Source organism: Colias eurytheme, chromosome 31 (assembly GCF_061535395.1).
Source record: "Colias eurytheme isolate Ceu_HAF_F1 chromosome 31, ilColEury1 Martin Lab GWU primary, whole genome shotgun sequence".
In the NCBI taxonomy this organism is placed as follows: domain Eukaryota; kingdom Metazoa; phylum Arthropoda; class Insecta; order Lepidoptera; family Pieridae; genus Colias; species Colias eurytheme.
Window position 1 is genome coordinate 5,311,141 of NC_143010.1, and position 25,575 is coordinate 5,336,715.

At 33.6% G+C, this 25,575-nt stretch overlaps 2 protein-coding genes across 2 annotated transcripts; one reads left to right on the top strand and one right to left on the bottom strand.

Annotated features, from left to right (window-relative positions):
* Positions 1-911: 911 nt before the first annotated feature.
* Positions 912-8,982, bottom strand: LOC149895614 (uncharacterized). The gene is made up of 2 exons (XM_090118877.1): positions 8,688-8,982; positions 912-3,831 (listed from the first exon to the last, which is right to left on the bottom strand). Exon 2 carries the CDS (start codon positions 3,824-3,826, stop codon positions 2,441-2,443), a length of 1,386 nt encoding a protein of 461 aa, XP_089975003.1. The 5' UTR covers positions 3,827-3,831; positions 8,688-8,982; the 3' UTR covers positions 912-2,440.
* Positions 8,983-9,190: 208 nt separating this feature from the next.
* LOC149895615 (tubulin beta-2 chain-like) lies at positions 9,191-25,073 on the top strand. The gene is made up of 12 exons (XM_090119115.1): positions 9,191-9,495; positions 11,035-11,146; positions 13,249-13,374; positions 13,809-13,910; positions 15,220-15,347; positions 15,626-15,793; positions 16,734-16,848; positions 17,160-17,230; positions 18,004-18,143; positions 18,557-18,716; positions 24,141-24,242; positions 24,906-25,073. The coding sequence occupies exons 1-12, from the start codon at positions 9,439-9,441 to the stop codon at positions 24,978-24,980; spliced, it is 1,356 nt and encodes a 451-aa protein (XP_089975241.1). The 5' UTR covers positions 9,191-9,438; the 3' UTR covers positions 24,981-25,073.
* The last annotated feature ends 502 nt before the right edge of the window (positions 25,074-25,575 follow it).

Sequence of the window (25,575 nt, forward strand, 5' to 3'; positions counted from 1 at the left end):
GGATTGCGATTACAATATTTTCAAAACTAATGGTATTTATTACCACAAAACAATTAAAACAGTCTAACTTTAAACCAGGGATCTGTCACTTTAATATAGTTGTCTATGTGAAATAAGACAAAACCGGATTAAAGAGAACCCGCGCTTAAAGATAAACCCTGTCTAAAGTTTTTCGTGGTAAGACAGTTAATCTTTCCGATCTGAATTTTTTCAGTCCATTTCACAAACATTTTTATCAATAATTGTAACAATCTTCAAAAGCGAAAACGTTTGTCAAAGCATTTGTAATCTCATCGAGAACATTAGTATGGGTATTTGAAAAGCGCCCCTGCCGTGCGTAAATCGAACAAATTTTTTATATGTAATAATACTAATAATGCTCTGAATGACGATACAAATACTTTGACGATAATTTTCGTGCTCCTGCGAACGTTTCATAATACCAGTTTCACTACTTGTGAATATGTTCTGTTTAGCTTATCTGTTAGTTAAAATGACAAATTACGTTTTAATCTGTCAAAGTGTTGATATCATTGACTGCGCAAGTTGTGAAACCGGCTCTTACATTTGTATTCTTGGTTTTATAAATGAGGGTATATTGAAAATTATAATATCAGTACACATTACACACGTGAGTAGATTATGCTGAATGAAGGTAGTTTTAAAGTAATAATAAGAATGTATTATCATTTTTTAAGTTGTGAATTATGCTTTATTTAATATTAACCATATTATCAATAGAAGAAAATTAATAAAATGATCGATTTTTCATAAAATGCCTTTATTAAAGCATACTTACAAGTTACAACAATCGAAAAGAACACCCTGTAAATATAAAACATAGTCACGGGTGCCGAAAATAGACTCTTTTATTACCAATCCGTTTATCGTTCGTTCCAATTTAATAATAATTGACATACTAAAAACCAGACTCAAAATCATGATCAAAAGTGTCCGAAGCAAAACTCTGCCTACGTGTGTATTAGGCAGAGTTTTCTTATGAGCGATACAATAGAATTTGAACATTACTGCCACGAAATAAGGTGTTGATTTGTATGAATATTTCAGATGTTTTTTGAAGATCTTTTAATAGGTTTAATTGTGAGTATAGTTGTTTTTAGTACGTCAAAGTAAATGGAAAACCCAATAGGTTATAATGCTTCTACCCTCAAAATATGCTAGTTTATTAAAAAAATATCTGTATTTCAAATAATTAATTGCATAAGTAAACCCGAAGAAAAAAATCATAGAAAAATTAAAAGTTTTTATAATTGTTTTCCTCTAAATACACATTTAACAAAATTTTACATACACACTATATTTTTACAACATAATATAATATTTACATTTATAAATTTTTCATGTAACGTAATTATTAAATGTTACGGAATATAATATTATTCGAAAATTCATAAAACTACACGCAAATCAACAAAATGTGTAAAGACGGTAGAATTTTAAAGAACAAGTTTGTATTTGTAGTCTATATGTACATCTCTTTCTTTTATGTCTTCCTTTTGCTAAGTGCGACAGAGATGGCATGAGGTTTAAAACTATCTTCTTCTAATCATGTTATACATACTATGTCATTTTATATGTGAATGTTCAAAGACAATTTTGAAAGCTTTCTTTCGATAATGTTCGAATTTGAGTCTTATAAAAAATTCTGGTTAATAGTAAGAGACAGACTGCTTTAAAAAATCTACAGATTTTAGTATTTTGTAGCTTATAAAGTTGCAAATTTTATTAAGATAGAAAAAATACAAACATCCATTGTTAAAAACAAAAATAGACGCACAAAATTGATGTTTTTATTAAATTTAGTAACGCATTTTAAATGATAAGAGTAACAAATATTTTAAACAGAATCGACTTTTTTTAAGAAACGTATGACTTTTTCAATATTCTAACGTTGATTATTTCTTAGAGGCAAAATTGTAATCTACCTACCAGACGAAAAATCTTTCTTACTTGAAAAATCCAAGTACTCCGATACTTTAAACACTTTCGCACCTATTTAAAACGGAATCTACTCTAAAATGGTGTAGAATTATTTAAAAACGCGATAAGATCGTACCGAGCTGCGTTTACTTCAAAACTATTAACAGCTAGTCGTTATATTCAATCCACATTCCAATCTACCCTGCAAAACTTATATCAAAAAACGAGCGTGTGTGTCGAGCACACGTGTTAGAAGTACGTTGGCAAGATTCCAAGATACCAAAATCGTCTTACTCCATGACGTAACGATATTGCCATGACGCGACCTTGAAATTTTACTCTCAACGCGCCTAAAGAAGTTTTACTTAACATCTTGATAGTTTCGCAATTTAACTGGATTTATCAGCGATTGAATATAATGACCAGATATTATTCTATCAGGAATCGACCCTACTTAATATATTTTCGTTAATCGATATTTGCAACAACGTAGTTTAATTCACTCCGAATCTGTTTCACTCTCTTCCGTATCCTCTTCCGAGCTGACCGGCTCGCACTTGACGAACTCAATCTCTTTTCTCACTTGCTTTGCCCTCCGGGGCCTTCCTCTCTTTTTGGGCCCTTTCTCTTGCCCATCATCCATCACCGTTTTCACCATTTGCGATATACGCTTGAGATGTTGCTGCTCGTGCCTTTGCAAGTGATTATTCAAGTATCTTTTTATCTTGAATTTCTTTCCGCACTGATCGCATTCATGCTCATACTGGCTTTCGTCCAGATCCATATGAACAGAGTTGTTATGGCGACGTAAATAGTGCGCATGCGCGAACTCCTTGTCACACTTCTCGCAGCGTATCTTCGGCTTGTCTGGATGCACTATCTTCTTATGTTTCTTCAAACGCACGGCCGAATGGAAAAACTTGTCACAGAGATCGCACTTCACTTTCGTATCTAGGGAGGAGTGCACTTGCATGTGCTCCTTTAGATACTGGTCGTTTTTGAACTCTTTCAAACACTCGGGACACTGCACTTTCGACTCTAGCGGCGGGTGAATGTTGAGGATATGACGCTTCATGTGGTGACGGGACTTGAACGTCATAGAGCAGAACACGCACGGATGCCGCTCGACTTGCGAATGCTGAAAGTGTAGATGTCTGTTCAGGTTCAAGTGGCTCTTGTAGAACTTCTGGCAAATGTGGCACTTGAACTTATTCTTGTCCTGATTGTGGCACCTCTCTATGTGGTAGCGCAGCTTGTACGGCACGCTGAACTCTTTCCCACACTCGTCGCATTTGATCTCCGGCAGAGTCGTCGGATGGAATCGCTTTACATGCATGTGTAGAGCGCGTCGCGTCCTGAACTCTTGCAAGCAGAACTGGCAGTAGCACTTCTCCGATTCCGAATAGTGTTTATTCATGCGATGCATGTATAGATAGTGTTTATTCTTGAACGATTTATCACATATATCGCACAAAACAGCTGACTCTTCCGACGAGTGTACTCTCGTTGTATGTAGGTAGAGATTTTGATAATTCTTGAATTCCTTATTGCACTTCTCGCAAATATATCTCTTCATTTGTTTCGGGAACATGATGGGCTTCCAAGTAGACAGTACCGATTCGTACATAGCCCGTTGTTCTTCCGTCAGCTGCGAACTATTGACGCTGATGAATCGAATCGGTTTTCCAGGCTCTGGTTCGATCTTCGGCTCAACTGGTATTTCTCCGGGGATTTCTCCCATTTTCTGCTCAGTGTAGCTCTGTGGGTCCAATTGAGCGTACTGCTGTTCCTCCATTTTAAGCGCTTGATATTGCTCCGCGTATTTCGGATCGAAGGACACGCCCTGCTCGTCCGTGTACATCGGTATCGGTATTTGGTCGTCCATTTTGTCTGGAATTACGAGAAATTGTTATAAGGATATGAATGAAAATATACATATAGTTTAAGAAAACTGAAAAACACACTACAATTGGACGACATTATTGTATTGTAAATAGTAATTTATAAGTGTACAAGGTTTGAATTAAATTTGTCTCTTTGAAATGGATCAAAATCAAGTCTTAAGAAGTTGGTGTATGTCATACAAACATACAGGTGAAGCTAATAAAGCGTGTTTAAAAAACAAAAGTTAAGAATGCATATAATATATTATATTTATTAGAGTTCCCTTATGTAACTGAAAAATACATAAGCTATATTATATAAATACTCGCTTTTGAGCATGAGCTACTGATAAATTTGATTTGAGCATATAATATTATTTTATGTATCAATGTGTTATTGAATTTTCCACGAGGCTGAATATTATGTTATATTGATTATTATAGAGTTGTGACTAACAATTTACTAAGTACTTGTGTATGGATAATTTCAGATGACATCTTTAAAATGTACTTGTAATACATATAAGTAAGAAAGTAGAAGTTAAAGAATTTGACTTTAAGGGTGCGTATAAAGCAAAATTACCAATCTTCTATTAGATGATACGTGTAATATGCAAGACCAAATCTAAAAAATAAAATATATATCAATAAGATGATATGTTCAACGATTCTGTTCAATCAAAAACATAAAATATTAAAATTGACTCGATAAAAAAAAATCACCAAGTTAGCTCTAATTTTCACACTTTTACATTTTCTACTTGACATGGTAATACTTATTATGATTTTTTTTTCATAAACAATTATATTAAAACATTTGCAAGATATTTGTCAGAGCATTTTGTGTAATTACTTTTAGTTTTGGTTTTATCTGCGATAAACCACTTTTATCGTGACAAAACCAAACGTTTATCTCGAGAAAAAAAGAGCGCCAAGTGTGAAAATTAGAGCTAACTTGGTGATTTTTTTTTATCGAGTAAATTTTAATATTTTATGTTTTTACCCGACTGCCAAAGAAGGAGGGTAATGTTTTTCGAGTGTATGTAAGTATGTATGTATGTCTTTTCCTTTGTGACCACCTGTAGCCTAAACGGCTTGATGGGTTTTGATGTATGAGGTATCGTTAGATTTGTCTTGATTACGGGAGTGTCATAGGATACATTTTATCCTAAAAGTCCCACGGGATAAAGACATAATAATATTTTTTTAGTGTGCAGTCGGGTATTTTGTTTTTTTAATAATAATTGTCTTGTTGATTAATCAGAATCGTTGAACATATCATCTAGTTTGATATATATTTTATTTTTTAGATTTGGTCTTGAATATTACACGTATCATCTAATAGAAGATTGGTAATTTTGCTTTATACGCACCCTTAAAAATATGATTTCCGCCCGCGGCTTCGCCCGCGTTTTCAAAGGAAAACCCGCATAGTTCCCGTTCCCGTGGGATTTCCGGGATAAAACCTATCCTATGTGTTAATCCAAGTTACCCTCTATATGTGTGCTAAATTTCGTAATCGGTTCGGTTCGGTAGTTTTTACGTGAAAGAGTAACAAACATCCATACATCCATACATCCTTACAAACTTTCGCCTTTATAATAGTACTAGCGGTCCGCCCCGGCTTCGCCCGTGGTACATAATATTTACGTTTTTTACATAAGAACCATCCTCGTACTTCAAGGAATATAATAAAAAAAGAATTATCGAAATCGGTTAAGCCGTTCTCGAGTTATGCGCTTACCAACACATTTTGCGATTCATTTTTAAGAAGATTTCATCCGCATAGATAGCGATATCGTTACAACTTACAGTGAAAAGTCTACTATAGGTCGGACTATAGGTTTAATTTTTAATCACATGATAATCACCTTTACCCCGTCCCGCACTACGGCCTTTTTTTTTTTTGTTTTAGTGGGGAAATCTTTCATAGATACCCACGGCCTCCGGGGGAGGGGCCGTGGGTTATGTCGGATTCCTACCGACCAAAACCCCACTGTGTTCCGTCAAGACGCATATTGGTAGAATTCCTCCATGACCCCTACGGCTTGCTCGAACAGTATACCTACTATTTTCTGTAGATTGACACTTTTAAAAATTCGTTATATCTTTTGAATGGAATATCCAATTCTTTTCATTTAAAAAGTATTTTGCTGGTATTGAAACAGTCTATAATAAAACATCATTAAATGGGATAAGGATTAATATATGTGTATCGATAACATGGTTTGATTACTGTCGGCACTTCTATTTACTTTGAAAACGTAAAAAAGTTGTTGTAGTAACATAACTACTGAAGATGGACATATGGTATCGCGGACTTTCTTGTAGATATTGATCCATTCTATAATACCGTAGAACATTTTTTTGTTCTATCTTCAATAGATTCCGCAGCGCACGCGATGACAGATTTTTTATAGAGGATTTTTTTACACCTTGGGTTACATTATTGCATTTTTGGTAAGGATCTCTAATTTTTTTGAAAATGCAATATAGCCTATGTTGCTCAGTAAAGATGCAGCTTTCTAATGGTGAAAGAATTTTTGAAATCGGTCCAGTAGTTTTTGCGTGAAAACCATACATACATACATACATACATACTTACAAACTTTTCCTCTTTATAATATTAGTATAGATTAAGAAGATTAAGATATTATAAATCTGAAGAATTTGTTTGCTTAAATGTGCTAATCTCAGAAACCACAGGTCCAATTTGAATGAAATGAGCAAATCTATGATATGGCCACGACAATAGTATATAGAAAACATTTCAAGCAAAAGAATGAAACACATAAACCAGTAAACATTGTAGTGTCCGGATACTCTTATAACATACTAGTGGTCCGCCCCGGCTTCGCCCGTGGTACATATTTCGCAATAAAAGGTAGCCTATGTCCTTTCTCAGGTATCAAAATATCTCTATACCAAATTTCATGCAAATTGGTTCAGTAGTTACGGCGTGATTGAGTAACAGACAGACAGACAGAGTTACTTTCGCATTTATAATATTAGTATGGATTATATGGGTATAAAATCGTTACTAATACAGTAGAACTCCAATTATCCGAATTAATGGGGACCGGGACCCATTCGGATAATCAAATATTCGGATATTCGGATTTTAAAAAGAAATTGCCATTGGAGAGAATAAAAGCTATGTTTTGATATTGCACTATTTTTTTTATTGAATTAAATGAAATGAATTAAATAGAAACATGAAATTTTCACGTTTTAAATATTTTTGCAATCATTTTTCTTATTTCCTCTAGTGACAACGCATCTTTATCATCATCATCCTCTCCATATTCTTGTTAGGGGAAGAATAATAGCGCACTTAGACTTTTTTTGGACAATTTTTTGTGATTCGGATAATCGGTGATTCGGATAATCGGCGATTCGGATAGTCGGAGTTCGGATAATTGGAGTTCTACTGTATTATAATGCTGAAGAGTGTGCTTGTTTGAATGCGCTAATCTCAGGAACTACTGGTCCGATTTGAAAAATTCTTTCAGTGTTAGATAGCCCATTTATCGAGGAAGGTTATAGGGTATATTATATCATCATGCTAAGACCTACAGGAGCAGAGTACTGCGAAACTGCGGGGCATAGCTAGTAATAAATAACTAGGTAGAAAAGGTTAATATGCATACCATTACAAATAGTAACATCCCTACTAATAATATTATAAATGCGAAAGTAACTCAGTCTGCCTGTTACGATTTCCCGCTTAAACCTCTCAACCGATTTTGATGAAATTTGGCACAGATAATCTTTAGACCTTGAGAAAGAACATAGGCTGCCTTTTATCAAAACACCACGTGGGCGAAGCCGCGGGCGGAAGCTAGTAGATAACAATTTGAAGTAGCAGAGTCTAATTAGTATTTAAAAAATATCAAATTAGCTTTACACATGGAATAATATTCTTTATTGAGTAGAGATGCAGTGATATTGAATACTAGCTTTCCGCCCGCGGCTTCGCCCGCTTTGTCTAAAACATAATAAATTACCTATACAGGGTTACTTGTAAAACACCAGCAACCTCGCAGGACAAGATAGCTAACATCATAAGTAACAACATTTGTTCTACGACTTTTGGCATAACGCAATAAATTATTTTTAAATGATTTTTTAAATTTTTTTTTTTTGTTGTACTCTCCTAACATTTGTAAGTCTATGTTCCATTCATTATCGGATGGACGACGCGACGCCCCCTTCCCCCTTTCGTTCGCTTTTTGTTTACGTAATTTTTGGGAGGCGTAGAGTTTATAATATTCAGACGGAAAATTAAATGAATATTTATTTTTGTATGAAAATAAAATCTAACAAATTATCAAAAGTCGTAGAACAAATGCTGTTACTTATGATGTTAGCTATCTTGTCCTGCGAGGTTGCCGGTGTTTTACAAGTAACCCTGTATACTAAAACCTTCCTCTTGAATCACTCTATCTATTAAAAAGAACGGCATCAAAATCTGTTGCGTAGTTTTTAAGATTTAAGCATACATAGGGACAGAGAAAGCGACTTTGTTTTATACTAGGTATGTAGTGATATAGAGATATATGTTACTGTCTTATGCTGTTATCAATGAAATTTAATATGTATGCATTTGCAATAAGAATAAAAACATTTTTAAATACATATTACAATAAGAAGAAATGAATTAAATACAAATTATTATTATAAAGAAATACAATTTATTTTGAACCGATTCACTTGCTAAACTCAATTATCATCAACAAACACACTTTAAAACCAAATGATAGATTATTATAGATACGCATGATATAAAAATATGAAAATTTATATCATCTTTCATAATAAATGTATAATATATAAATACTAGATAATCATTACAGTACTTACTTGTTTTCTTTTCAATACCACGATAATGTCCTTAGAATGCACTAAAACACGTCATAATATGATCATTTTGTTGAGCACAACAAAATTTTATTGGGTTTCATGATAAAAAGAAGAATGGCCTTAGGGCATTATTTCTCAACGAACATATCATACAATATACACTTTTAACATACAACTATATACAGAAATTAAGTAAAATAGAATTTATAACATATTTAACACTATTTCTAATGAATTATTATTTATTTTTAATGAAAATTACATTAATTCTAACAGCACGTAAAAAAGTGTTTGACAATTGACGTTTAATGTCACAGATTAAAAATGTCCTTCTCAGTGTTGTAATGATAAACAGATAACAAAGCCATTTTCATTTTTTATATCAAACTAATGTTTCAAAATTAATATTTTTTTAAATAAATAACGCAAAAGATTTCCTTTCGCTTTGTTTTATTTGAATTTCTAGTCTGTGTCTAAGGTACTATTGTATTTTTAGCATAGGAAAGCATATTCTAATGGATTACAATAGTTCCTACTGCCAAGTTATTTAATTTTGAAATTTTATGCATAATATTCAGCTAATTCATGCATATCATTCATCTTAAAATTGAAGCTAAAATCATCCACATAATAAACCATACGTAATAGAAATTAGAAAACACCAACCCACGTGTTAGCTCTCAAAATAGATTCCAACGTTTTTGCATACATATCATTTGCGATCCATTTTCTCTAAGTTTTATCTTTAAAAATGCGTGAAATAGTGCATTTACAGGCTGGACAGTGCGGTAATCAGATAGGATCAAAGGTGGGAGACGTTTTACATTTTTGTCTATGACGTAAATACAGTATTGAATATTTGAAATCTATTTTTATTCCGTTACGCTCTAAATGCCAGAGATACGAATGGTTTCGTTATAGATTGATAAATGGTATTATTTAGACATTTTAAAGCAGTAATTCACGTCTTATCTTTCGCAGCAATTTTGAAATTATCTTCCATCAGTAATTGTTTACATTTTAAACAATGAAACATTTTAATTTTTAAGCTATGACTAATTTATGAAAGAAAGCGGCGTAGATATGACCATGAAGAGGGTGTCATTAAATTAAGGAATTATTAAGGATAATGGTTCTTTATTTATTTCACATTAAAATCAATAAGTAATATACCTATAGGCTTTAACTATTAAGTAATTAAATATTTGAATAATTAAGTAACACAGATTAAGTATACGTAAATACTTAGTTACCCCCTCGTCAGTGGGGCGCGGCCATCGTGGAATGTGCGCATCTGTGGGGCCACACTGTGGTTCATCCACAGACAGATCCAGGTGAAGCACACTAGTGCTTTTTAATCGCGATTTCTCTATTTTTTTATATGAAAAATACTAGAAAACTTAAGAAATAATTAAACCTCATTAAATTTCCGACTATATAGTATTCATCATGTATGAAGTGAGCTATAAAAATAAGCTTTAATTGATGGTCAAAAATGTAGTACTGACATGTCAACTAATTTTGATTATTTTATAAAAATGAAACATTTTTCAAACGAAATTTAGTTTAATTATGAAACCTTACATATATTCCTAATAATATAGCTAAAAATCTCATACACCATGCGTACATATTTTTTCTACAAAACATGTTCAAAAGTTAGTGGACTGAAGTGCCGTGTTTTTGACAGCATAAAAACCGTTAGTAAACCGACCAAATAGGCAAGTCATGTGATTCTATAGGTAGCTCTTTCTATTCTGTATATACCACGGTAGGTTAGAGGGAACTAGAATGATTTTTAATAAGATTTTAGAGACGATTTGTATTTGGTCACGAAGTAACCACACTGTGGCCCCCACACAGATCCGCAAAAGTTTACACCTGCCACTGTGTGGTTCCTCCACTGATGAGGGGTTACCCAAATAGAACTTTTGGCGCGAAAATTTCTCAAAAATGTCTATAGATATAGAAGATATTTATGTCACAGAGCAAGTAATATATGAGTTTACATATTATATGGAATTTAGTTTTTTTTAAGCTATATGTATAAGGGATGGACATTTTCAATATTTAAAGAAGGGAAATTAAACATTCCTTTATATTGAAATTGTCGTTTACATATTTTTAAATGAACAAACCTAAAAAAGCGTATAATTCTTTACGTATAGGTACATTGATAATTGAATATAAAGAGCCGCCTCATTACAACTAAAAGAAAATAATATATTTAACTTAAACATTAGCCTTCGTACTCAATATACAAAAGTTTAATTTTCTTTTTCCAACGGAAATTCAATTTTAAAGGATGTAGGTATTTGAACAATTTAGTTTTATTTATATTTTTCAGTTCTGGGAGATTATTTCTGATGAACACGGTATTGATCCCACGGGAAGATATCATGGGGACAGTGAGCTGCAACTTGAGAGAGTGCAAGTGTACTATAATGAAGCGGCTGATGGTAACTCAAACTTAAACTCAACTTAATCCTTTTTTTTAACGTTGGGAAATGCCTCTACGGCAGTTTTACTGTCCAAGGGGGTATGTGGGACTCGCTGGGAAGCCATACCCACTAAAACCCAACGGTGGCCGTCTATCACCCTGAGCGAAGGCCTTATACCCCCGCCGTCTGTGTGGCGACTGCCGCGTCATGGCGACCCTCCGAGGCCCGGGAGCAAACTCAACTTAATCCTAACTCAACTTTAACTCAAACTCAACTTTAATCCATTTCAACCTGAATTCATATTCTAACTGCTTTAAAGTCATATTAGACGAATATTATACAGAGAAAAAGGAATTTATTACGTAAACAAATATTGTTTTACTTGAAAAACTTACATAATTACATAACCGAGCTACTTTATAATAGAACTAGATTTCGGCGGGCCGCGGCTTCGCCCGCGTTTAAAAAAACCCGCATAGTTCCCGTTATTGTGGGATATCCGGGATAAAAAGTAGTCTATAACTTATTCCGAGTCTTCGGCTACCTACATACCAAATTTCATTGTAATCGGTTTTATAGTATTTGCGTGAAAGAGTAACAGTATCCATCCATCCAGCATTTATAATATTAGTAGGATATAGGTACGGTACTTAGATTATGACTATAATAATTATTATAATATTGCATACTAGCGGTCCGCCCCGGCTTCGCCCGTGGTACCTACATGTCCACGTTTTTTTTCATAAGAACCATCCTTGTACTTCAAGGAATAGATTCCGCAGCGCACGCGATGACCAATTTTTATTAAGGAATTTTTTAGAACTTGGGTTACATTATTAACTTACATTTTTGGTAAATATCTCAATTTTTTTTTGAAAATGCAAATGCAAAGCCTATGTTGCTCAGTGAAGATGCAGCTTTCTAATGGTGAAAGAATTTTTGAAATCGGTCCAGTAGTTTATGCCTAAAACCATACATACATACTTACATACATAACCCTTATTAAAACGCTGGGAGCTATACTTCCCACGTCTCAGATTGAAGAAAATCGTGTTTTATTTTAATATGCTTAAACCTAATGCAGTGTAATATTTATCTACGCAATCTTAACATTTTAGAGAACTTTTTTTCATGGAAACACTTTTCAGAAAATTATTACATGTCATGGTAAACACACGTCAAAGTCAGGTGACGTGATTTTGCAGCCGAAAACGACCGTTATTTTTTAGTTTTTGGTGTAGTGCTCAAAACAAATTAGATAAGTAGATTTGAGTTCTAGCTATGTAAACTAGACTATATTACGGTTGCGTGAAACGTAAAAATATGCCCAGAATCTTTCTTTTAAATACCTTGGTAGAGTCGATTGAAATTAAGTCTTTAAGTGGGATGATATCATCCCAGTGTTCGTCACTGCACACGACATTCGGAAATTCTATATATAAAATCAGTGTGTCTAAAAAATCTTTTTTAGTTGGTATAAGCAACTTATTTATTGTTATTCGTTATTTCCTGATCAGATAATTAGAAATCTTAACTCAATACATTAGTATTTACCTATTGTTTTTATTTTGTTGTAGAAAAATGCCATTTTTATGTTGAAGTCATTCATTTTTCAATTCTCGAATTCTTCCCTCAGTAAAAGAAACTTGCATTGATGAGTACTTTCACCTCTTTTATTAAAAAACTTGATCTTTATAATTTTTTACGATAACATTAAATTCACAAGTGGAGTCAGGGCAACTAACTAGTGTTTTAAAATATTGATGTCTGGAGTGGACACTGGGAGCTATAGTTCCCACCTTTCCAAACTTTTTACAAGAGAGAACAGATGACGGGATATATACTTCCCACCGAAAAAAGGGTACTTCCCCCCCACTAACCCCTTTTTTGTGTGTATTTTTGAAATCTACGACCCAAAATTACCCAGGAACGTATCTTACTTTTTTGTTAGTTCCTCCACAGGCTCGCGTTTGAATAAGGGATAATTGCAAACCTTTCCTCTTTATAATATTTGTAAAGATTTAAAGCTAATTACTATTACGATTATTACTGTAATTATTATAATCGATTCCGATTCTGAGCGACTATAATTATGATTCTAATCGATTATTATATTCCAGGAAGCCGCTATGTACCAAGAGCAGTTCTGGTAGACTTGGAGCCAGGCACCATGGATGCTATCCGTTCTTCCAGCTATGGACAACTCTTTAGACCTGATAACTTCGTTTTTGGGCAAAGTGGTGCTGGTAAGGAGTAACTTTAAAACCTAAATTAAATATCAGTTATTGTGAATTTAAAAAATATTATTTAATATCTAAATATGTATTGACAATTTAAAAAAAACTCGCTTAAATGAATGTAATATCTGGGCAAGAATTTTCCAACAACGAATTTAACCAAATCGATTGATCTAGCATAATATAATGTTTTGAGACCTAGAAATTGTAATATGCTTAAAAAAATGTGTGTGTTTACTAGTGTACACACTACACACGTAAGAAGTGAAACTTTTTTATGACCTTATTTTTCAAAAAATAATTTACTATAAAATGCAACTTTACAGAAATACGTCGAATCACGCGTGGCGGGGATAAGAAAAAGATGGCGCGTAACGGAAAATTTTTTTCCAACCCCGATAAAGAAGTATCACTTCAAAAAATTTTTCTTTTTTGTATTTCAGGTAATAATTGGGCCAAGGGGCACTATACAGAAGGGGCAGAATTGGTTGAATCTGTTATGGACGTGGTTAGAAAGGAAGCGGAACCGTGTGATTGTCTACAAGGTAAATATTATTATGTGTCATTTTTAATTATAATCTGTATAATCTTAAATGTTTTTTTAAGAATAAAAAGAAGCGAAACCGCCTGTTAAACTTTCACTTTAATGTTAACTTTAACGTTAACCTTAACACTAGAGCGCACGCGCGGGGGACATAGGTCACCTAGTGTATGTCGGCGCAACGACGATAAACGACTACCCTCAAACTACTACTTAAATAATTATAACTAGCTAAAGTTTACTTTGATCTTTTTAAATAAGTGGTTGATTCATTAATCAACCACTAATGAAATAATTAAATTAACGAAATAATTAATCTTTGTTAAAAATGATAAAAATTCATTGTAAAAATTCGAGTGGCAACACTCAAACTAATTCTTGTGAGTCTTGGTTTGCTTTAAATGCGATCGCCCGACGGCACAGAGCACATTCACACGCCGGCCGACAGAGCGTTCGGAGCTCTCTCTATAATTTCCACGTAGATTAAAAAGGCAGTAAAATACCTACGGGCGTTCTACTTCGAGTATGAGCACCTGCTCTGATGATGGTGACGTCAGAATTGCTGACGTCACTCTTTTTAAAAATAGCCTTTGGGCCTTTCTTCCGTCATGTATTATATTGTTAAATATTTTTTAAAGAATCGTGCTTGAGTGTTGTTGTCTCAGGTATTCCCCGACTACCAATCACCGGACATTTTAGCAGCGTTTCAGCTTCCTTGGTGCAACGAAGTGTACTCTGCGAAAATATAAAAGTACATGGGTGACGCATGTCCCCCGCGCGAGCGTTCTAGGAAGTTTTTGAAACATACAATTACGAGTGAAAATCAAGAATACCGCTTTTATTTTTTACTGCTCTATATTTATACTTTTAAGAAATTATTAATATATGGGTAACTAAAATCGAAATAAAATACTCATATTCGAGTGCTAGGACATACTTATTTTTTATTGAAAATAAAATTTTATTGGATAAGAACAACTTATTCTTAAACTTTATAATTAGATGATTATTTTTATCAAATTTGTAGTTTCCAAAGTAAAAAAAACTGATTGATCACAATAAGTAAAAAATTAGTTACTTTTCACAGAGGTTTATGTTTAGCTCATAATTTAAGTAAAATGAGAAAATATTGATATTTTTTTTGTTTCATCACTTAAAAATAAAGTTGATTCATAAATAAGTACTTCGTTTACTTTTTAAACTACGATTTTTATGAAAAAAAAGTGCGTTATTGGGTGACATATGTAACCCACGCGTGCACTCAAGGAAAATTTTAGGCGCGAGCGCTCTAGTGTTAACTTTAAAATTTCCAGGGTTCCAATTAACCCATTCTCTTGGAGGAGGAACTGGGTCAGGTTTGGGAACATTACTGCTGAGTAAATTGAGAGAAGAATACCCAGATCGAATTGTTAATACGTTTAGCGTTATGCCTTCGCCTAAGGTAAGATTTATTTTTATTTCAATAGAATTTCCATGTCTAGCATTGACGCGTGAGCTTAGCACCGAGGGGTCCTGGGTTCGATTTCCAATGGAGACGAAGAAAAAAAATGTCTCGGTCTGGCAGGACACTGAAGGCTGATCACCTACTTGTCCCTAAAGAAAAATCGTTCAGTGAAACAGATATGTACCTATAATACCCCCTACCCAGTGGGGTAGGGGGGGTAGGGGACATGGGACTTCACAACAAAAAATAGATTAATAATTATAATCCATTTCCAGGTATCAGACACAGTGGTGGAACCATACAACGCTACACTTTCCGTACATCAGTTAGTTGAAAACACAGATGAAACATTCTGTATAGATAACGAAGCGTTATATGACATCTGCTTTAGAACGTTACGATTGGCGTCACCTACGTATGGAGATCTGAATCATTTGGTGTCGGTGAGTTTTTGAATAAATAAAATATAAATAAATATTTCGGGACAATTTTCACACACGGCACGATCTGATCCCATACTAAGCTTTCGCTTGTGTTATGGAAACCAGATGGCTGATAAACATACATATATTATTTTAAATAAATACTTATATAGATAATGAACACCCAGACACAGAGCAAACATCTATGTTCATCACACAAATATTTGTCCCAGGTGGGGATCGAACCCACGACCTCTGGCTTGGAAGGCAGGGCCACTACCAACCAAGCCAATCGGCCATTCATTGATTTAAATTTAGTGGTTTTGGTTTTTATTGATGGTATTACCACAAAACAATTTGAACACAGTATAACTTTAAATCTGTCACTTTAATAGCTTTGTCTGTGTGAAATGCGACAAAACCAGATTAAAGAGAACCCGCGCTTAAAGATAAGCCCTGTCTAAGTTTTTTGTGGTAAGACAGTGAATTTTGTATTTTGAACATTCAAAAGCACAAGGAAGTCGAAAAGTAAATGAGTTTTGATGTGTCTGAATTCCCTTTGTTAATTTATAATTTTTTTGTTGAATGCGATTAAAATTTTAATTGATAATAATTTATTTGTTTTGTAGTTTAGATATTAGAGAGCCATAATATATGATAAGGTTCCATCGGAGATATTATATGAATCCACATACAGTCCGAAAGTTAGTGGGATATCTAGCACCGAAAGAATTTTTCAAATCGGACCAGTAGTTCCTGAGATTAGCGCGTTCAAACAAATAAACAAACTCTTCAGCTTTATTATATTAAGTATAGATGTCTTCTATATTCCAACAAATCGATATTCGGTAAGGTGACCCTATTTTCATAGAGATATATAGGATTCATAGACTGCTTTCTTCATCCAACGCTGTGTGTTTTAGAAAGACATGACATAATAAATATTCATTCGTTCACTCAGTTAACAATGTCGGGGGTGACAACATGTCTCCGTTTCCCGGGACAGTTGAACGCTGACTTGCGCAAGTTGGCAGTCAACATGGTGCCTTTCCCAAGATTACATTTCTTTATGCCCGGTAAGTTACGAAATAAACAAAATTTGTGATTGCTAAATAACTAATTCAAACACAATATTTTTTTAACTTTACATAGTTATTAATCACTACATAGTATAAAACAAAGTCTCTTTCTCAATCCCTATATGTCCCTATGTATGCTTAAATATTTAAAAGTACGCAATGGATTTTGATGCGGGTTTTTTTGAGTGATTCAAGAGGAAGGTTTTAGGGTAATTTATTAGGTTCAAGATAAAGCGCGTGAATCCGCGGGCGGTAAGCTAGTGAAATAATAAAAAACACGATGGTTTAGTTTTAAAATAAATTTTCAGGATTCGCGCCGCTTACAGCGCGCAACAGTCAAGGATATAGAGCGCTCACTGTACCAGAGTTAACTCAACAGGTAGAGTAAAAAAATGTGTGCGTGTACACACGTAAGAAGTGAAACTTCTTTATGACCTTATTTTTCAAAACATAATTTACTATATGCAACTTTACAGAAATACGTCGAATCACGCGTGATAGGGATAAGAAAAAGATGGCGCGTAACGGAAAAATGTCACGCGTAACTAAAAAATGTTACACTAAATTTTTTTCCAACCCCGATAAAGAAGTTTCACTTCAATAATATGTAACTATATAGATGTTGACCAAAAGCGTTTATTATTGGAATAAATAAATCAATCGAATACAAATTCGAGCGCTCAAGAATTCAAATGTTACTATTCACATTTAAATTTGAATTGGACATTTCAAATTATATGTATAGCATGCAATTCAATAATTGTTAGTACCAAATGCAAATATAATTGTTACTAATTCGGATTAAACTGTTATAAATTCAAATATAACACACATCATAAATATAAATAAATAAATAAACACTTCTAAATTTAAATTCTTTATCAGATGTGTTACTACTATTCACATTTCAAATTATATGTATTGTTCCAAATGCAAATATAATTTTAACGAAACTGTTACGAATTCTAATATAACACTTCTAAATTTAAATTCGTTACCAGATGCTTAGTCCCTGTAGGGGCTATATTATTATTATTTTATATGAATAATGCGAATTATATTTCTCTATAAAATGTCAATCAATATGTAATTGTTTCAAATTTAACCGGTCCAATTCAAATTTAACTGTTCCAAAATTCAAATTCGTTCTAGATGTTCAGTCCAGTAAACATGATGGCGGCGTGTGACCCTCGTCATGGCCGCTATCTGACTGTAGCCGCTATATTCAGAGGAAGAATGTCTATGAAGGAGGTTGATGAACAAATGTTGTCTATACAGGATAAGAATTCGGGGTACGAGGTGTTTTTTTTTGTTTTTTCTTGTATACTTAGTTTACTTGATTATTGGATATTGGTTATTTATTTGAAATGTATATTTGAAGATAATTTTTAAGTCAAGCAAGTGTCATTGAAATGAGTTGAAGGTTCAGCATTTTGCATTCTTTTATATACCTACATTATACATATACTTACTAAAATTCTTATTTACTTGCTGATTACATACTTACTGACTTACAGATACTTCGTCGAGTAGATACCCATTAACATGAAAATTCTTACTTCCTTAAGCTAACATTCTTATAGATACATTCACTGACTTACTGACTTACAGATACTTCGTCGATTAGATAAACAATAACTTGAAAATGCTTACTTCCTTGCTAACATACTTACACTTACTTACTCACTGACTGACTTACTTACAGCTACTTCGTAGAATGGATACCAAACAACGTGAAAGTTGCAGTCTGTGACGTACCACCACGTGGTCTCAAGATGGCGGCGACTTTCGTTGGCAACTCTACAGCTATACAAGAGATATTTAAGAGAATTTCTGAACAATTCACTGTTATGTTTAGGAGGAAGGTAAGATTAATAAATATTAGATAGCTAGTATATATATATTATTTTTTATTTTATTTATTTATTTAGACATACCAACAGAGTACACATAAAAATTATAACAATTAGATCTAAACAACTAACGAATATTAATGTGATGTATACACCAATTACAGGTATGCACAAGAAAACTTAAACATATAATTACGTTACTGTTATTTTAAGTGCTTAAATAAATTTAATTACAAAAATAAAAATAAATAAATCGTTAAACATTTTTTTTACTGAATTTTTGTACCAAACAAGAATTTAGTAATTTTTTTGCGAAAAACTACAAGTGGATCAAAATTTATGTCTATTATACCACCCAACGACTTACATAGGTCATTAAAAGTACTACATATACGAGTTACTGGAGAGTTTCTACCAACATTATTACGACAATTTGGAAGGTCAAAAACTTTAAAAACAGGATAACGTGGTAATTTATTTGGAACAGCAAACCTAACTAGACTTAAGATTTGCGGGCTATGATTTATATTTCTGAGGATTTTAAACAGGAACATAGTATCGCGCAACAATCTACGATTACGAAGTGAAATCATTTTGAAGAATGATAATCGATATTCATAAGGCGATCTGTGTGAAATTCCCGGTGAAAGGAAAGCTATATGTCTGGTAAATATACGCTGAATGTTTTCAATTCTTTGAGAGTGAACAGCATAGAACGGATTCCAAACTACACTTGCATATTCTAAATGGCTTCTAACTAATGAATTAAAGAGTAAAATTTTGGTCTTTGATTTAAAGCATTTTGTGTTTCTTTTAAGAAAACCTAACAATCTACTGGCCTTTTTAACGATAGCATCAATGTGTGAGCAAAAATTTAGTTTACTATCAACTAGGATTCCTAAATCGCGAATCTCATTACCAGTTTCTATATTCTGACCATTAATGACGTAAGATGCTAGAATTGGTTTCTTTTTTCGGGAGAGTTGTAAGAAGAAACATTTTTTAGCATTAATTATCATACCGTTTTTATTACACCAATCTTCCAACATATTAAGATCCATTTGTAAATCTGAGATATCATGTTGTGTTTTTATAGTTTTAAATAATTTTAAATCATCGGCAAAAACAGAATAATTACTTTTTTTGAAAACAGAACATAGATCATTAATAAAAATCGTAAATAATATTGGCCCCAGATGTGACCCTTGAGGTACACCGGAGTCAGATATGTAACAGTTGGACACATATCCTTTTACCGCCACACTCTGTATTCTATTTTTTAAGTAACTGGTTAGCCAAGCAAGCAATGATCCATGTATGCCGAGAGATTCAAGTTTCAATAGAAGGACATCATGCTGCACCACATCAAACGCACTAGAGAAGTCAGTATAAATTGTATGAACTTCATTGCCTTTGTCAACTTCGTTCGAAACAGTGGATATATAAGAAACCAGGTTTGTTTCAGTAGATCTACCTTTTTGAAAACCATGCTGGTTACTATCAATGAAACTGGAAGTATGACTTGCGATAACGGGACACAAAAGAGATTCAAATAATTTAGAAACACATGATAAAATTGAAATTGGACGGTAATTTTTAATGTTGGCTGAATCGCCTTTCTTATAGACGGGCACTATTCGAGCCTTCTTCCATTCAGAAGGGAAAGTACCACAATCCAAAGAGCGGTTGAAAATTAAATATAAGGGCAGCGCAATGACTGTACAACAGCGTTTAACAAATAACGGAGGAATTCCGTCTGGACCGCAACCCTTCGATATATCCAATTGTTTTATTTTTTTCATTACTTCACGTTCAGTAAAATACACCTTGCCTAAGGAGGGATGGTTACGATAGGTTATACTTGGTGTAGAAAACGTTTTGTTGGAACAATTATTATTTTTAAAGACGGATGAAAAGTTATTAGCGAATAGATTGGCAATATCAACACCATTTACTGCATATTTATCACCGAGGTACATGCGAGAAGGTAATGAACATTCATTCCGACGCTTTGCGTTTATATATTTCCAAAAATGTTGAGGATTCTTATTGATACCGTCTTCCATATTTTGCTTATAACTGTTTAAGCATTTTTGGTGTAATTTATGACAACGATCCCTCAAAATGTCAAACTCAAGTTTATCGCGAGGATTTTTGAATTTACGAAATTTAATACGCAGCCGTTCTTTTTCTCTCAAGAGTCTAATGAGTGAATAGTTGTACCAGGGTGGGTATTTACCTTTTGTAGGGTTACGTTTAGGCACGAATTTACGTATAGCGTCGAATAATATATCATAAAATTTCAAAACCATTTCGTCTACATTATTGCACGCCTCGAGAACAGATGAAAAATTTATTAATTTTAAATAATTTATAATTTCTGAATAATTAGCCTTATGAAAATTAAATTCACAGCGGTTTTGACTACGCAAATATTTCGATTTAGCATTTGTAATTTCAATAAACAGTTGGGGGTGATATGTATCCAATTTACTTAAAATGTCTAAAGGTTGCGATACGTGTACATTATTTAAATTAGTTAGGACAAGATCAAGAATTCTGCCATCTTTATTTACAATATTATTGTACTGATTTAAATTATTCACCGCCATGAAGTCAACAAAACTGCTATCCAAAATACTATGGTAGTTAGATGGTTTGCAGAATATATCATCATTGTCCTTAATCCATTTAATTGAACCAAGATTAAAGTCACCTAATATGAGAATGTCATCAACATTATTCACAACAACATCATTTAAATTATCTAAAAATTTGTTGAGGGTTGATAGACTAACAGGTGGTGGTAAATACACGGAACATATAGCAAGTTTTTTCCTTATTTTGTGACCCTGATTCGAGTCATTACTAACATCAACCACAACCCACAAATCCTCTAAGGCACAGTTCTTGACCTCCCAATTACAAACGCGATAAGATTTCAATTTATTAGAAATGGCAATCATAACACCTCCTCCGTCCGTTTTATTACTATAGCTATTTTCGAAGGGGTCACGATCATTACGGTAAACATTATATCTATTGTCAATGAATTCACCATTACTTATTTTAGAGTTAAGCCACGTTTCTGTAAAAACAATAATGTCATACGAGCAAAGTAAAATATTATTAAACACATTATTCGTTTTTGTCCGTATACCTCTCACATTTTGATAATAAATATCAAGCATGGCCAACATTAAATTACTACATCACTCATATCGGTATCTGGTCGCAATTTATTCTAAAGACTGGAGTGCAACGTAATTTCGTACGGTCAAAACCGGACCAAACTCATTCTTACGAACAAAGATTTTAGCATTTCTGACCCAGACAAATTTAAATCCTCGTTCTTTTGCCTTGAGACGAGTGGCAGCATGGAGTTGCTTATTTGCAGAAGTCAAATGCTCGGAGACAAATACAGGCGATCTTCGGCCGCCGATTCCTAAATGATGTGACGAAAGTTTATCCTCAGGGTTGTTTTTATTATATTTAGCAACAGCGGCCAAGATTGTGTCGCGAATACGAGTACTTCGTAATTTTACAATAATCGATCGTGGACGGATGCTCTCCTTGTTAAATTTAGCAACTCTCGTAACATGCTGAACGTCACTTTCTTCAAGAGGAGCGCCTATAGTCTTCGAAAGCTGGATTATTGTATTAGATAATATTTCACCTTTATTTTCAGGAACTCCGTTAATCTCAAGGTTGTTCTCGCGGAGTTGTTGTTCAATTATGTGCAACCTAGATTCAAGATCCGAAACTGTCGATTTTAATTTTCCGTTTTCTGTTTTGAGTTCATCCACTATGTTATTCCGTTCTTCTAAGGAAGTCTTTAATGTTTCAAATTGAGTATTAAAAAAGCTCAACGAATCATTAAAGCAGGATATTTCTTGATGTATATTTTTGAGTTGCTCTGATATAAGCTCCTTAATAGTATTCCGGAGACTTTTAGCTAATTCGTCTTTCAAAATATCCCTCAAGTTGGCAATCGTGACGGGCTCATTACAATCTACCTCAGAAACAATAGTGTTAACGTGTTGGCTGCGCATACGCGTGTTAACATACGCATCACATAGATTGTCCTGTGTAGCCGTTTCGTTGCTCATAGAATCACTTTTCGTGCTTCTGAGAGGAGTATTACTATTATCAAGCTTCGGCTGTTTACAGATGCATTCTTGACATTTCCATTTATTTTTCTCATCAAGATTCATACTATTATGGAAGACTTTTGATGAAATATTCGCACAGTAAAGATCATATTTTTTCTTACATAATGAACAAGTTAGGTATTCTCTATTTGTAATTGCGTTACAACAACCGGTGCACTTGCCTCTTGCTGATGACATTATCAATTATTAGTATAAATAATAGTAAAAATAATGAGCCAGTAATAAATAATAATTAATTTGATAGACACGGCCGTGCGCAAAGCGTTAAAGCGCTGCAGCGGTGGTAGTGCAAGCGAGTTATCTATGCGTTGAAGCGACGACGCAACGTCTTTGCCGGTAGTCGTGTGTCAAGGTCACGGAGTGCAAAATAATATAGTTTCTTAATTACTCACGAGTACAAAGTTGCTTCGCCTTTATTTTATAACCACTTTTTCTGCTTAAATTACTCTTCCAAACAATGTGTAACACGTATCAAAATAGTGATTGTGATGGTGACAATTTAAAAAATAATACGGAGAACAAAACAGTACGTAATATCTATTTGACAGGCGGGCGGTAGGATGTATTTTTTAAATATTATGTATTTATTGGAAGTGAAACTTCTGTAGGCGCATTGAGAGTAAAATTTCTAAGTCGCGTCATGGCAATACTGTCATGTCATGGATTAAGGCGATGATTTTTATGTCTTTGAATCTTGCCAAAGAAGTTTCACTTCTGGCACGTGCGCTTGGCAGACACGCTCTTTTTTTAATGAATTTTTCACTCTTATTTATGGCAACTTCTAAGCTTTGTGTTACCACTCAATAGGTAAATAAGAAAATGTGTGCGTGTACTAGTGTACACACGTAAGAAGTGAAACTTCTTTATGACCTTATTTTTCAAAAAATAATTTACTATATGCAACTTTACAGAAATACGTCGTCGAATCACGCGTGGTAGGGATAAGAAAAAGATGGCGCGTAACGGAAAAATGTCACGCGTAACGAAAAAATGTTACACTAAATTTTTTTTCAACCCCGATAAAGAAGTTTCACTTCAAAAATGTGATCGTGTACTAGTGTACACACGTAAGAAGTGATGTTTTCATAAAAAATATGGTTATATTTTGCGATCTAATCTTGCTTATACTTTCAAATTATTGATTTACCTAATCTAATATTACCATTATTAAATTTCACAAAAACGCTATTTAATAAATAAAAAGAAATGTGAATATATTTCAAATAAGCTATCTATCATTTTAATAATGTTTTATCAAAAATAGGCCTTCCTTCACTGGTATACAGGCGAAGGGATGGATGAAATGGAGTTCACAGAAGCTGAGAGCAACATGAACGATCTAATTTCTGAATATCAACAGTATGAGGTATTTATTTGATTTACAATATAGTTTCTATCCGCGGTTTCTCTCGTCTTCAAATTGTATATCTCTCGAATACACCTGACAGTCCTTAAATACATAAAATTTCATTAAAATCGGTCCAGCCGTTTGTGACAAACATACGCACAGAAGTAATGAAATTAAATAAATTATTTAATTAATTATTATTAATAACTAGCGGTCCGCTCCGGTTTCGCCCGTGGTACATGTTTACGTTTTCTCTCCATAAGAACCATCCTCGTACTTCAAGGAATATTATAAAAAAAAATTATCGAAATCGATTCAGCCGTTCTCGAGTTATGCGCTTTATGGCGCTTACCAACACATTTTGCGATTCATCTTTATAGATTATTATCGCTACTTACTTTAACTTTAACGGTTATTTTCAAACATGGACGCTTTTTAATACAGACTAGCTGCTCCGCGCGGTTTCACCCCCGTGGCTCCACCCCTGTTGGACGTAGCGTGATGATACATAGCCTATAACCTTCCTCGATAAATGGGCTATCTAACACCGAAAGAATTTTTCAAATCGGACCAGTAGTTCCCGAGATTAGCGCGTTCAAACAAACAAACAAACTCTTCAGCTTTATAATATTAGTATAGATAAAGAATCACAGATTTTAAAACAAAATATATTTTTTTCAGGAGGTCGGTGTTGATGATGAATTTGATGAACAAGAAGAAGTGGCAGCCGAGGAGGAATACCCTGAGGAAACTTAATTGTACTTATATTAAAATAAATTTAGTATTACCTATTTATTTATCCTGTAACTTAGAAATATAAGATTTTATAGATCTTACTATAGACCTTTTAACTTAGTGACATATCACACTAGCGGATTGCGAGCGGTTTCAAAGCGGAGCGGGTGCGCAACGAATACGTTGCGGTTGCGCAGCGAATTCGTTGCGGACGCGTGGCAGATGCGCAACGTTTACGTCGCAGTCATGTACACTCATTAACAAAATGGAATCCGTGCTGGTTGTTACTTATAACTTGTGATAGTATAATAATTATGAGATCATTATTTTTTACGAGTTTCATAACATGTTAATGTTTAGGGTATTGTTTTATCTATTAAATCTTGGTCGAAATGCAATCAGATAACTTAATTGCTCATTAAGAAAGTTCATTAGTGAAATAAATGTTAAAGCTCCTTAACTAAAACAGGGCTATCTTATTATTAGATAAATAGCAGTGAATAGAAAATTTTATCAAGCAACCAGCAACTCACTATCACTTTGCTCATAATTAGGTTCACAAAATCTCTTTATAACATACGTTGCTATGGGAGAGATTATACTGGTCAGTCGTTAC

What these genes read in the sequence shown, in the direction of transcription:
- LOC149895615 (XM_090119115.1), top strand. Translation starts at nt 9,439, where the DNA reads ATGCGTGAAATAGTGCATTTACAGGCTGGACAGTGCGGTAATCAGATA. An exon ending in GTAATCAGATAGGATCAAAG is followed by an intron (nt 9,496 to 11,034) that starts GTGGGAGACGTT and finishes TATATTTTTCAG; the next exon opens with TTCTGGGAGATTATTTCTGA. An exon ending in ATCTGAATCATTTGGTGTCG is followed by an intron (nt 15,794 to 16,733) that starts GTGAGTTTTTGA and finishes TCGTTCACTCAG; the next exon opens with TTAACAATGTCGGGGGTGAC.
- LOC149895614 (XM_090118877.1), bottom strand. Translation starts at nt 3,826, where the DNA reads ATGGACGACCAAATACCGATACCGATGTACACGGACGAGCAGGGCGTG.